Consider the following 12794-nt stretch of genomic DNA (forward strand, 5'->3'; position numbering starts at 1 on the left):
GTCATAGCAAACACCCTCTTCCAACAACACAAGAGAAGACTCTACACATGGACATCACCAGATGGTCAACACCGAAATCAGATTGATTGTATTCTTTGCAGCCAAAGGAGGAGAAGCTCTATACAGTCAGCAAAAACAAGACCAGGAGCCAACTTTGGCTCAGATCATGAACTCCTTATTGCCAAATTCAGACTTAAATTGAAGAAAGTAGGGAAAACCACTAGACCATACAGGTATGACCGAAATCAAATCCCTTATGATTATACAGTGGAAGTGAGAAATAGATTTAAGGGCCTAGATCTGATAGATAGAGTGCCTGATGAACTATGGAATGAGGTCCGTGACATTGTACAGGAGACAGGGATCAAGACCATCCCCGTGGAAAAGAAATGCAAAAAAGCAAAATGGATGTCTGGGGAGGCCTTACAAATAGCTGTGAAAAGAAGAGAAGCGAAAAGCAAAGGAGCAAAGGAAAGATATAAGCATCTGAATGCAGAGTTCCAAAGAACAGCAAGAAGAGACAAGACAGTCTTCTTCAGCGATCAATGCAAAGAAATAGAGGAAAACAACAGAATGGGAAAGACTAGAGATCTCTTCAAGAAAATTAGAGATACCAAGGGAATATTTCATGCAAAGATGGGCACAATAAAGGACAGAAATGGTATGAACCTAGCAGAAGAAGAAGATATTAAGAAGAGGTGGCAAGAATACACAGAAAAACTGTACAAAAAAGATCTTCACAACCCAGATAATCACGATGGTGTGATCACTGACCTAGAGCCAGACATCCTGGAATGTGAAGTCAAGTGGGCCTTAGAAAGCATCACTACAAACAAAGCTAGTGGAGGTGATGGAATTCCAGTTGAGCTATTCCAAATCCTGAAAGATGATGCTGTGAAAGTGCTGCACTCACTATGCCAGCAAATTTGGAAAACTCAGCAGTGGCCACAGGACTGAAAAAGGTCAGTTTTCATTCCATACCCAAAGAAAGGCAAAGCCAAAGAATGCTTGAACTACTGCACAATTGCACTCATCTCACATGCTAGTAAAGTAATGCTCAAAATTCTCCAAGCCAGGCTTCAGCAATATGTGAACCGCGAACTTCCTGATGTTCAAGCTGGTTTTAGAAAAGGCAGAGGAACCAGAGATCAAATTGCCAACATCTGCTGGATCATGGAAAAAGCAAGAGAGTTCCAGAAAAACATCTATTTCTGCTTTATTGACTATGCCAAAGCCTTTGACTGTGTGGATCACAAGAAACTGTGGAAAATTCTGAAAGAGATGGGAATACCAGACCACCTGACCTGCCTCTTAAGAAACCTATATGCAGGTCAGGAAGCAACAGTTAGAACTGGAGATGGAACAACAGACTGGTTCCAAATAGGAAAAGGAGTTCGTCAAGGCTGTATGTTGTCACTCTGTTTATTTAACTTATATGCAGAGTACATCATGAGAAACCCTGGACTGGAAGAAGCACAAGCTGGAATCAAGATTGCTGGGAGAAATATCAATAACCTCAGATATGCAGATGACACCACCCTTATGGCAGAAAGTGAAGAACTAAAGAGCCTCTTGATGAAAGTGAACGTGGAGAGTGAAAAAGTTGGCTTAAAGCTCAACATTCAGAAAACAAAGATCATGGCATCTGGTCCCATCACTTCATGGGAAATAGATGGGGAAACAGTGGAAACAGTGGCAGACTTTATTTTTTTGGGCTCCAAAATCACTGCAGATGGTGACTGCAGCCATGAAATTAAAAGACGCTTACTCCTTGGAAGGAAGGTTATGACCAACCTAGATAGCATATTCAAAAGCAGAGACATTACTTTGCCACCAAAGGTCCATCTAGTCAAGGCTATGGTTTTTCCTGTGGTCATGTATGGATGTGAAAGTTGGACTGTGAAGAAGGCTGAGCGCTGAAGAATTGATGCTTTTGAACTGTGGTGTTGGAGAAGACTCTTGAGAGTCCCTTGGACTGCAAGGAGATCCAACCAGTCCATTCTGAAGGAGATCAGCCCTGGGATTTCTTTGGAAGGAATGATGCTAAAGCTGAAACTCCAGTACTTTGGCCACCTCATGCGAAGAGTTGACTCATTGGAAAAGACTCTGATGCTGGGAGGGATTGGGGGCAGGAGGAGAAGGGGACGAAAGAGGATGAGATGGCTGGATGGCATCACTGACTCGATGGACGTGAGTCTGAGTGAACTCCGGGAGTTGGTGATGGACAGGGAGGCCTGGCGTGCTGCGATTCATGGGGTCACAAAGAGTCGGACACAACTAAGCGACTGAACTGAACTGAACTGATTCTTAAGTCAGCATTGCGGCAGGGCGGTCACAGTGCTGACGGCAGCCCTCGGAGGCTGGGCGGTGCTCAGGTGGTCCTCCTAGGGGTCCTGCACGACAGCTCAGCTGCCTCCCCTGGGCCTTCGCCTTGCGGCTGGTGTCCTGCACCATCTCCCCCCATCCCCCGCCCCTGGCAGCTGGCTTCTTCAGGGGCTGTGCCCCAGGGGGACCCTCCGAGGCCTTCAGCACACAGGAGGTGGGTGGAAATGCCCTTCCGGGCTGGGGCGGAGCTTGGGGAACGTGCTAGAAACCACTTTCCCTGCACTTTCGGTTTTCCTCCAGAACAGCTAACCGACTCCTTAAGGAAACGGCTCTGTGGGACAGAAGCTGGGAAACATGTTGTCAGCTCCAATGGACACTGGCCATCTACCCCTACGAGGATTAAATCAGGCACTTCTGTAGCTACTGACCGTCAACTGCCCCTGAAAGGAGGTCAGGGTGCACAGCAGAAACGAGGCCTCTGTGCTCTGGGAAAACAGGCAGAACGGGTCTTCAGATAGGTATTTTCAGGAGCTGGTTTGATCAGCCTAATTCTTGCATCTCCTTATACTAGAAATGCAGAAAATGCTCTAAAATCTTTCATGATCATATCTGCTCCTCGTGACCAGGAGCAACCTTCCACAAAGCAGCACGTGCTTGATTGTGTGTGCTCCCCCCTCATCAAAACCACATACACTGACCTCCCCTCCTCGGCCGGAGCAGCCTCTCAGAGCCATCAGAGGTGCTGTCTCCCGGGCCGCAGTCCTCACTTTGCCCAAGTGAACCTTAACTCCCAACTGTCACACTGTGCGTATATTTTTTAAGTCAACAATGGCTTTAGGGTTGTTGTTCATGAATGTAAATGAGATGAACTCGGAGCTGGTATACTTCCTTCGATCACAGAAGGAAAGAACTGCCCTCAGTATACTGTGACGGCCCCTCCCCGTCCTGTTTGGATGCCAAGTTCAAAGTCCCAGCTTGGGTTTCTTCATCAGGTCGACATCGAATATGGTGCTTCATCTACCCTCTGGCCCCAAAAGATGTGCTCCGTGTGGTGACCAGCAGTGTTGGTCAGCCCAGCCCCAGGGGGGTGCCACCACCACGTGCCCAGCAACCAGGCATATGCCCACTCCCGACTGTTAAACATTAATATGTCCAGGTGTTTCCAGCTTTCCACTGAATAATGCTGAAGTGAGCATCTCTGTGCAGGAAACACTTTCTGTGATTAGATTTCTGTCCCTGGGACCGATTCCTGGAGTGGAATTACCAGGTTGAGGCTCAGCTATCTGCAAACAGGTCTGTCTGCAGCCCTGACCATCCCCAACCCAGGCTTGGCCAGTGAGGAGCTTGGTCCTCACACCCTCCCTGAACTGAGCTGAGGGCGTCATTTGCATACAATCCCCCCCACCCCTTCTAATTTCCATTCAAATCTTGACCTGAAGTCACACCAGCAACTCTGCCCTTAGGAAAATACCGCAGGGAAGTGGTTACGGGGGCACAAGCTCAGCTCCGGTAGCAGCGCGAGCCTCTCTCCTCGACTGTGGGGACAGCAGAGGACTTGAGGGGCCACCCGCTCACCTGTTCCTTTTATGGAGAAAACTGCAGTCCCATGAGGTCAAAGGTCACACCCTGGTTCCAAGCCTTCTCTGCCCGACCTGCCTTCGGGCAAGGGATCTGGGAAGGGCGAGGCCTGGAGGGACGTTCTCCTGGAGGGAGGGTGGGCTTTGCCCGCAGCTGGCCTGCGCAGGATGCCTGGTAGGGACTCCACATGTGGGGCCTCTGGGAGGGACGGCCTGAGCCCCCAGCAGTGCCTGGGCCTCCTGGTGGTGCTGAGATCTGAGCGTCACCGCCACACAGGGGCCGGGGCTTCGGGGCACCTGGTCTGAGCACAGCTGGGAGGCTGGACCCAGGGATGCTGTGCCTGCCTCCATCTCAGGGAGGATGGCTGGGTGGGGAGGGGAGCAGCCCAGAACCTCATCCCTCCCTGGGGTGGGGGTGGGGTTGCCCAGCTGTCTGTACATTGGGCTGTGTGCAGAGTGCAGGTGCCCTGGTCCGGACACCGCAGGCATCGGTCCCCGTGGGTCCTCCACCCTCTCCAGTCAGCCATGGCCTGTGCGTCAGAGTGTGGCCTGCGGGGGCAGAAGACAGGGGTTCACACGAGAGGCTCAGCAAGGGGACCGCCCTGCGTCTAGGACCCCATGTCTGATGTGCAAACTTGGGCAAAGTACTCGAACTTTCTGAGCCTTAGTTTCCTCGAGGGGAAATGGGTATGACCACACCGCCTCCTCCAAGGGTTCCTGGGACGCGGGGGTTAAATGTTAGTGGAGTTGCTGCAGGGCCTGATCCATGAGCAGTGGGCGAGGAGAACCCCAGTTTTTATACACTCAAACACCAGATAAAGGGGTTTTAAGTGGCCTCAGACACCGGGAATGCTCCACTGGTTTAGTTTTGTGCATGAATCCCAACACTTTCATGAATCAAAATGCACACTTTTCATCCCCGTTTTCCAAACTGGAGCTCGCGCTATCAGCAGAGAAATAAAATTTGTTGTTACTTTTAAATTCAAACCAAGACAATACTTTAAGCCCGCTAAGGATGTATTTTGAACAGGAATGCTAAGTGCATTTTAAAATTAAACTCCGAGTCTTACATAGTGAGTTAAACCATGTAATATCACCCTTTCAGTTTTGGTTGAAATATTTAGGATCACTGAGATACTGAATGGGAAACTTTTTCCTTCTGAAACTGTCACCTTCCAGGGCTTACTTTTTTCCTGTAGGCACTGTAACCAACTGTGAAGAACAAGCAAGCAAACAAGATGAAAAATGAGACCTCAGCTTTGGCTGGTTACTGGACAACGTGAAGGAATTGTCCATTTTTCAAGCATGGTATGGTATTGTGCCATGTTTGTGAAGAGTCCTTATCTTCCAGGGATGTCTACTGAAATATTTGCAGGTGGGTGGGTGACGTGCTGCTGGGATTTGCTTCAAAGTCGCCCTGTCTGTGGGGAGAGGTGCAGACTCCACAGACGTGGGGTGTTTGCAGTGAAAGAATGACTGGGGACACATATGGTCTCAGGACCCCTCTTTCTGCTGCTCTGTATTTGGCCAGACTCCTGATTCAGTCAGTGCTGGTGGAGGCGAAAGTCGGTGAACCGCTATGGGGAGTGACCATTCTGATTTAACAAGAGCTGACACCTTGCAGGGCCAGCAACTCCCCTGGAGAGGGAGCCCCCATGATACCCAGGGCAGCGCGGTGTGTGGGGGAGACCACGCGGTGAGAGCTACATGCCTAAGTCAGGAGGGCTGGGCTATGCGTGCGGGTCACTCAGTGAACGAGCATGCAGCCCTTGTAGTGAGTTTCTAGAGGTGTGCGCATGGGTAGAAAGTACGAGTGAAAGTCACTCAATCATGTCCAACTCTTTGCGGCCCCATGGGCTGTCCACGGAATTCTCCAGGCCAGAATACTGGAGTGGGTAGCCGTTCCCTTCTCCAGGGGATCTTCCCGACCCAGGAATCGAACCAGGGTCTCCTGCATTGCAGGCGGATTCTTTACCAACTGAGCTATCAGAGAAGCCCATAAGGTGAGCCCAATAACACACTATGGATGAAAAAGGCATTTACAGAAAATTCCGGCACCATCGCACTAATTTCTACTTCTATGGAGATAAAATTATGCAGCAAAGATGCAGAAACATGGACACAGAGTCCACACACCGATTCCAGGGCAGCGTTTACCCAGGGAGGAAAGGGAAGAGGACACGGAGCTGACCTGCGCCCCCCGCATCTATTTACCACAATGCTCACAGCAAAGTGTGACTGTGTGCTCACCCTGAAGGATGGGCACTCATACGTGTGTTATTTTCTCTACTCATTGTGGTTGAGGTATTTCACACTTTCAAAAGATTTAAAAAAAAATCAGTGCTTTATAACATACATTAAAAAATAATTTTCAGATAAAAATTATCCAAAAGATGTCACACAAAACCTGCAGGGCAAAAATAAATCTGAAGAAAAGCTGCCCTCACAAATCTCCTTGCCTAGAGCTTGGAAAGGACACACTCTTTCAAGGCTTCTTTATATCTGAGTCTGCTTGGAAAAGAGAATTCCTATTGGAATAAGATCCTCTCATTTTGTGTAAATTAATAAATATATCGTCATAAATACCAGCAAAGCATGAAAAGACTCAGGTTACACTGGAGCCTCCTATCTCTTGACACTGTCTGCATCAGTCAGCTATTGCTGCAATGATGCTGCATAACAAATATCCGCCCCTCCCCCCAACTCAGTGACTCCAGCTCCAAGGTTCTTGCCTGGGGCAGCTCTGCTTGTATCTGGAGGTGGTTGTGCTCCATAGGTCTCACTGGGGGCCTGGAGGCCCCTGGGTGTAGCATTTGGGGTTCCCAGAAAGCAGACCCTGGGTGGAGTCTGGTGAGCACAATATTTTTTAAAGACCGTCCTTGGGGTCGACAGCTGAGAAAGGGTGAGGAAGGAAATATGACTTGGCAGAGGGAGAGCCCAGCTGGGGGTGGGCTGAGGCGCCCCTGAGTCGTTCTGTCTGGGGCCAATGGGACTGGACCCTCCCCACCTCCCCCAGTTATATCACTGGATGCGAGCGCCTGGGAAGGGTATGACGGGCGGAGAGGTACGGTGGCCACGTGCAGGTGGCTGTGTTTGCAGGCTCACAGCCTCAGGGACACAGTGCCGAGCTCCAGAGAGGCCAGGCTTCTGGTCCTTTCCCTTCAGCCTCGATCCCTTCCAAGGCTGTTTCCAGACCAGGATTTTGGGGAGAAAATAGAATTACTGGACTTGAATTACTGGACATTTAAGTGAAGATACACCTGTGGGCTGTCTGTACAGGTGGAAGGTGGCCGGGCTGCTGATGGGCTGGTGCCCAGGTGCCGCCCCGCCCCCGCCGCCCCTTGCAGGGACCCTGGCACGGAACTGGCGAGCATGAGAGCACACGGCAGAAACCACGGGTCAGAGGGCAATTAATGCTCTTTATTTACACCACAAGAGTGACAAGTCGCACGATGAGGTACAAACACTAGACTCCGGTGAAGTGGAGCCGGCCGTCGGGGGAGGACACCGCAGTCGGTGCAAACCACCCCCCACACAGAATGAAACAAGAATGAGAAAACCAAGGACAGAATCTCCAACTCCACTGAAAAAGGGAAAGGACCCCGGGAAGGTCCAGACAATCGAGAGAGAACGGATGCGAAGTTACAGAGGAGACTGGTCTCTGCCGCCCGCGTGGCGCCCACAGGAGCGGGAAGCGGGCGTCGGGGGGATGGGAACGCGTCCCACCGCGTTTTCTGCGACAGACCGTGAGGAGCTCTTGGGTGAATAGGGTCAGCCCCCCTTTTATACAGACACATGATAATGTTTGTCATTCTCATAAATTGGAAAGCAGCGTCTCCACTGTGGAGCACACACACCAAAAAGAAGATTTAAAAAGAAAAAACAACCACAAACAGAAAATGTCTGCTTTCTTTTTCCTTCAACAGGAGGCTTTTAATCATGTCAAAGACACAAAGTGAGCTGAGCTGTGAAAGCTCTGCTTCATTACAAGGAAGAAATGGTGTCCTTTCAATGCAAAGTATGATTTTAAACCACAGTGCAGCACAGTTCATGACTGCTGAGTGTCAAGTGAAATCCTAGCCGTCCATCGCCTGCAAGTCAGGAAAAGTGGGCTCGGCTGTGCGGAAAGGGCCGCAGGGGCCGCGGCTTCCCCGGGGAGGGGGGGACCAGGGAAGAAACCCCACGGGGCGAGTTCCTCCAGAGCAACTGCGGGAGACAGGCGGTCAACCTCGACCTCCGCGTAGGCTCCTACAACACTGTCTCCACATAAATACAATAAACTCTATTATTGGTATGCCACAAGGCTAGATAAACTTTTTCTTAATATGACAAATGTTTAAGTAGTCTTTTTATTTTTTCTTACAATAAAAAGTACAATTTCTTAAGAATAACTTCAGTAAGACGCAAACGTTCCCCCCTCCCCCACTCTCCTTCAAGGTTTTGTTTTACAGAAAGAAAAAAAAAATCCCCATCTTTTGTTGTCTGCAAATGTCATGGGAGGGGAACAGAAAGGCATTTCTCTTCTTCCCCAAGCTGCCGCGTTTGCGTGCAAAATCCGTATACAATATAAAGACATGCCGCTCGTACAGCCCATGCAACCTCCAGGTGTAGGAAACTTAAAAAAATATATTCATATGTATTTATATATATATTTATATATGTATCAATGCCCGTAAAACACGTGGGCCCAAAAGTCTACAAAAAGAAGAATGGAATGAGCATGTGGCTGTGACCAGGAAAGGAGGAATGTTCCGATCGAAAATTAAAAACAAGAAACTCCATTGTTTAGTGCTGCAAAAACCAGACTTGCTTTCGTGTCAGAACCAGGACAAAACGGTCCTTCCTCTGGAAACAAACTTGGAAAGGAAGTCAAGAAAAACCTAAACGCTTTGACAAAGTGGCCCTTCGGAACCGGAGGGGCGGCTAGTCCCAGGCGGCCGGGGGCGGCCGGGGGACGGCTGCCTGCTGGTGGGGCTCGGGCGCCCGGAGGCGCAGCTGGAAGGCCCGGAGGGCAGGGGGACGCCACGAGGTCCGCGGCATCACGGGGTTTCCTGCAAAGGGGTATAAAGTGCTCACTTGCTGACCCCCGGCCAGCGCCCCCAAGGCCTCTAAAAAGGAACAAAAAGGCGAGAGGTCCAGGGACCGCAGCGGGAAGGTGTGGGTGCCCTCCCTGAGGCGGTGGGCACTCCGGGTGGGCCCTCCGCCCTCTGCCCCGGACGGCTGGCTGTGGAGAAGGGCTGAGTGTGTCTTCAAAGAAAACAAAAGGCTACACGGAACTGCTTTAAGCACGCCTGTGAAGCTGGAGCGAGCTGACAAACGAAAACGGCCCCCGGCGGGCCTTCTGCAGAGGAGGTCTCCGTTGGACGAGATTAGAAGTAAACCCTTCCAACAGGAACTTGGCCACCAAGGTCACCTGTTATCCCATCACCTGTAAAAACATCAGGTGACGTGTTTCTCCCCAAGAGCCACGGCCGACAGGAAGTGGGCAAGTGGCGGGGGTGGGGAGGGGCATCCCAGGAGGCCAGCAGAGACAACTGGCTGGGGCCTGCCTCCACTGTCGGGGGCTGGGTGCTTCCAGCTCTCCCACCAAGCTGGGCCTCAGGGCAAGGGGCCAGGAGGAGAGGGAACACCAGACACGGCCCAAGACCTTCCTGTCCTGCTCTTGATCACTGTCTTGAGTCCAACCAACAGCAACCTGACGACCAGGCCGGTCCAAGAACCTGGACTCTTTTGGTCCCAAGTCTGGCTGCGTCAGAGTCTCTTCCAGAAGCTACCCTGTAAATGTCACCAGACTTGAGACTTGGCTGGGGTTCCCTACCCATGGGCAAGCTGTGTCTGCGCTTCCTCGTCAGAACCCGATGCACACTCTGGAATGAAACTGGTGGCTTCGAGGGCTGGAAAATGAGTTACCACTAAAAAGTGATCCTTTTCAGTTACTGTCAAAGAGAAAAAAAAGAGCCAAGGATGGACGTCCTGATGGGGAGTCTGCTGTCCCCACGGGGTCACCAGGCAGCGAGGATCCAGGCTCCCCGCGGCCACAGGCTTCAAAGTTCAGGCCTGCTGCTCCCAGCCAGGGCCCTGCCACGTGGCTGCCGCAGAAGAGCTTGGGGAGGGTGCACCGGCCCCCTGGCCCCATGCGTGGCTGACAAGTTTACAAGCTCTTTGGAAAAGCCAAGTGAAAAATGCTATCCTGACCACATGGTCAGAGATGTTTACAGGTGAATTTCATGGATGCTGATGGCCCGTGGTGGCTGGCAAGCCCCTCAGCTCAGCGCTGCGAGGGTGCCCCCTGCCCACAAAGCACGGGCGGCAAAGAAAGGCTCCATGCTCTATGTGCAGCCACAGGCGGGCCCAGGCGGGCAGACCTCAGACCCCGCTGCACCTCCGTGCTCACTCTGAAAATAAACTCTGTGCTCACTGTACAAAAATAAACAAAATGAAAATAATAATAATAATAAAAAAAATACCTTCCAAAGTTAAAAAAAAATGTACAAGCAAAAGTTTAGAAAGAAAAAAGGTTGACGTTATTACCATTCAGAAAACTGCTAAATGGTGAGAAAAAATGTAAAATTCACAAAACAATGCTTATTCCGGATCTTTTTGTGAAAAAGTTCATACAAAATCAACAGCAAATTGATATCCTTTGCTATAAAAACTTATCAGGTACACATGTGCATGGAGGCTTGGAGTGGGGAGGGGTCAGGTCAGAAAATAATTAAGATGAAGGTACAATCTTGCAGGGCAGGTGTCCCATGGCGAGCCTGTGATTGAAAGCTCTCCACTCTGGAGTTCAGAAATAACATGAGCTTCAAACTAGATCCCTTTCCACAAGCACCTTGAGAGCTGAGTCACAAGCCGTTCATTCGCCAGGGACCTTTACAATCTGCATTTATTTTATATATATATGCTTTTTCTATAAATGCGTTATAAATATTTTATCAAGATTTCATAAGAATCAAGTTTCTTAGCTTGGAATACATTGGAATATATATTATACATATATATATATTTATTTATACCTAAAATTTTAAGCAATACTTCATGCTACTTGCTTTTAATAAAAAGCATTCCGATCGTAACACTGAAAGTGTGCCTAGGACATGCTTCACAACCAAATGGAGATGCTCGATTGTTATATGATGTACGAGAAAAAGAACACTTTGGATTCATTTAAAATTTGTTGGACTTCGAAACCCCCAACAGTATTTGCCACTATTTTGGAACTACCTCCATTTCTCTTCAACAGCAATAAAGTGAAACAGGGTGGCAGGACCTCAGCCCTCCAGAGCTGCTGGCCGTGGCGGGGACCACTTGTGAAGCGCCAGGCCGGTGCGAGCCGGCCTCCGGCCCCACCGGCCACAGGGAGCGGTCCCACCCACTCCTGCTGTTTATTTTTCTTAAGGCATTGTTCCTCGGACTTCGGAAAACCCAGCCACAAAAATCCATCAGAGCAATAAAAAAAAAGGCACAAACGCGCATCTTCCGTCGGCTTTGAGAAACCAAAGCCGCACGGGCTCACATTTCTGCTTTTGTCCAGTTTTTTTTGTTTTCCTTAACCGCTCTCCCGCTCCGCGTCCCAGCCCCACCGCGCACCCGGAGTGTGCAGGGGCAGGCCAGCGCCGGAGCGGCTGACTTTTCTCTGAAAAAGAAATAAGCTACAGGATGAGTTGAGTGGTTTACACGGAGACTGTGGAATTGTGGGGAATCACCAAACCGTAAGCACCAGTTTTAATCAAGTTTGTTTTGTGTCGTGAGATCTTTGATTTTCATTTTCTTTTCCTCGGGTCGGCTCGCTCGGCAGGCGGCTCTGCCACGAGCCCCCGCGGGCTCCCTCCCTCCGCGGCTGCCCTGGGGCGCCCGGAGCGCCCGCTCCCGCACGTCCGTGTGTCCGCGCGTCCCGGCGTCTGCCCGGGTCCGGCAGGCAGAGGGCCGCCGGCTGCGGCTCGCCCCGCCGCGCCCGCGGGCTCGGAGGAGGCCGGCAGGACGCAGGGCGGCAGCAACTTTTCTCGGCGGAGCTTCAAGACGGAGACAGACAAACAAGAGACCCGCAGCTGCGGGAGCGGCTACAGAGGCGGCTCCTCTTCCATGGGCTCCTCGTCGGGTCTGTTGGGGCGGGCGGGGGCGCGGTGGCAACAGAGGAGAGGGTGGGTGTGCGGAAGGTGGGTGTGCGAGGTTCCCACCACCCCGTCCCCTACTCCGAGCCACCCCAGCCCCCGACTCCTAGCTATCTCTGCCCCCTGCAACTCCGAACCATTCCCGCCCCCAACCCCGAGCCACCCCCGCCCCGACTCCTAGCTAACCCGCCCCCTCAACTCCCGGCGACCCCCGCCCCTGCCCTAGGGAAGTGTTCCTTCTGGCCCAGACGCCCTTCAAGTGTTTCTCCAGCTCTTGCTTCTGGAAAGAGGTGGCCGTGCAGTCTGTCCTGGGGCCAGGGTGAGGACACACACTCCCGGCTCTGCTGAGCTAGCACATGCCCCCAGTACACCCGGGAGCAAAGACCCAGGTCACCCGCAGAGGGCGGCAGCACCCACGGCCGGCCAGTGTCCGTGCTCACCTCTTCTCAGGGGCCTTCACCGCCACAGACAGCGAGGCCATGGCAGTAACAGTCTCGGCTTCCTCGTTCTCACACTTCTGGGCCTCGACCAGGGAGTAGCCAGCGGTGGAGGCAAGCCTCTGCAGGGAGCGCCAGTACTGGCCTGCGGAAGTGGGGGCGGTGACTGCTCAGATAGGGACCCCAACCCTGCGCTTGGACCCACGGGGTTCCAGCAGCACCCATCAGTGGCGACTTTAAAGCACCATGCTCTCCAGAGACAGAAGCCACAAGGTGGCCTGGTTAGAAACTCACAGAGGGTGGACGTCTGGAAAAGCTTCCCGGTGGCCAGGAGAACTGGG

The 12794-nt window shown here is 51.6% G+C and overlaps 1 protein-coding gene across 7 annotated transcripts in view; it reads right to left on the reverse strand.

Moving 5' to 3' along the window:
* Window positions 1-7301: 7301 nt before the first annotated feature.
* Window positions 7302-12794, reverse strand: part of HDAC4 (histone deacetylase 4) — a 292464-nt gene continuing 286971 nt past the window's right edge. For all 7 annotated transcript variants that reach the window (XM_061412829.1, XM_061412826.1, XM_061412832.1 and 4 more), the window contains 2 exons: window positions 12457-12598; window positions 7302-12005 (listed from right to left, as the gene is read on the reverse strand). In XM_061412829.1, coding sequence (XP_061268813.1) covers window positions 11966-12005; window positions 12457-12598 — 182 coding nt within the window. In that variant the 3' untranslated portion in view covers window positions 7302-11965. The remainder of the gene's footprint in view (window positions 12006-12456; window positions 12599-12794) is intronic.

Source organism: Bos javanicus, chromosome 3 (genome assembly GCF_032452875.1).
Source record: "Bos javanicus breed banteng chromosome 3, ARS-OSU_banteng_1.0, whole genome shotgun sequence".
In the NCBI taxonomy this organism is placed as follows: domain Eukaryota; kingdom Metazoa; phylum Chordata; class Mammalia; order Artiodactyla; family Bovidae; genus Bos; species Bos javanicus.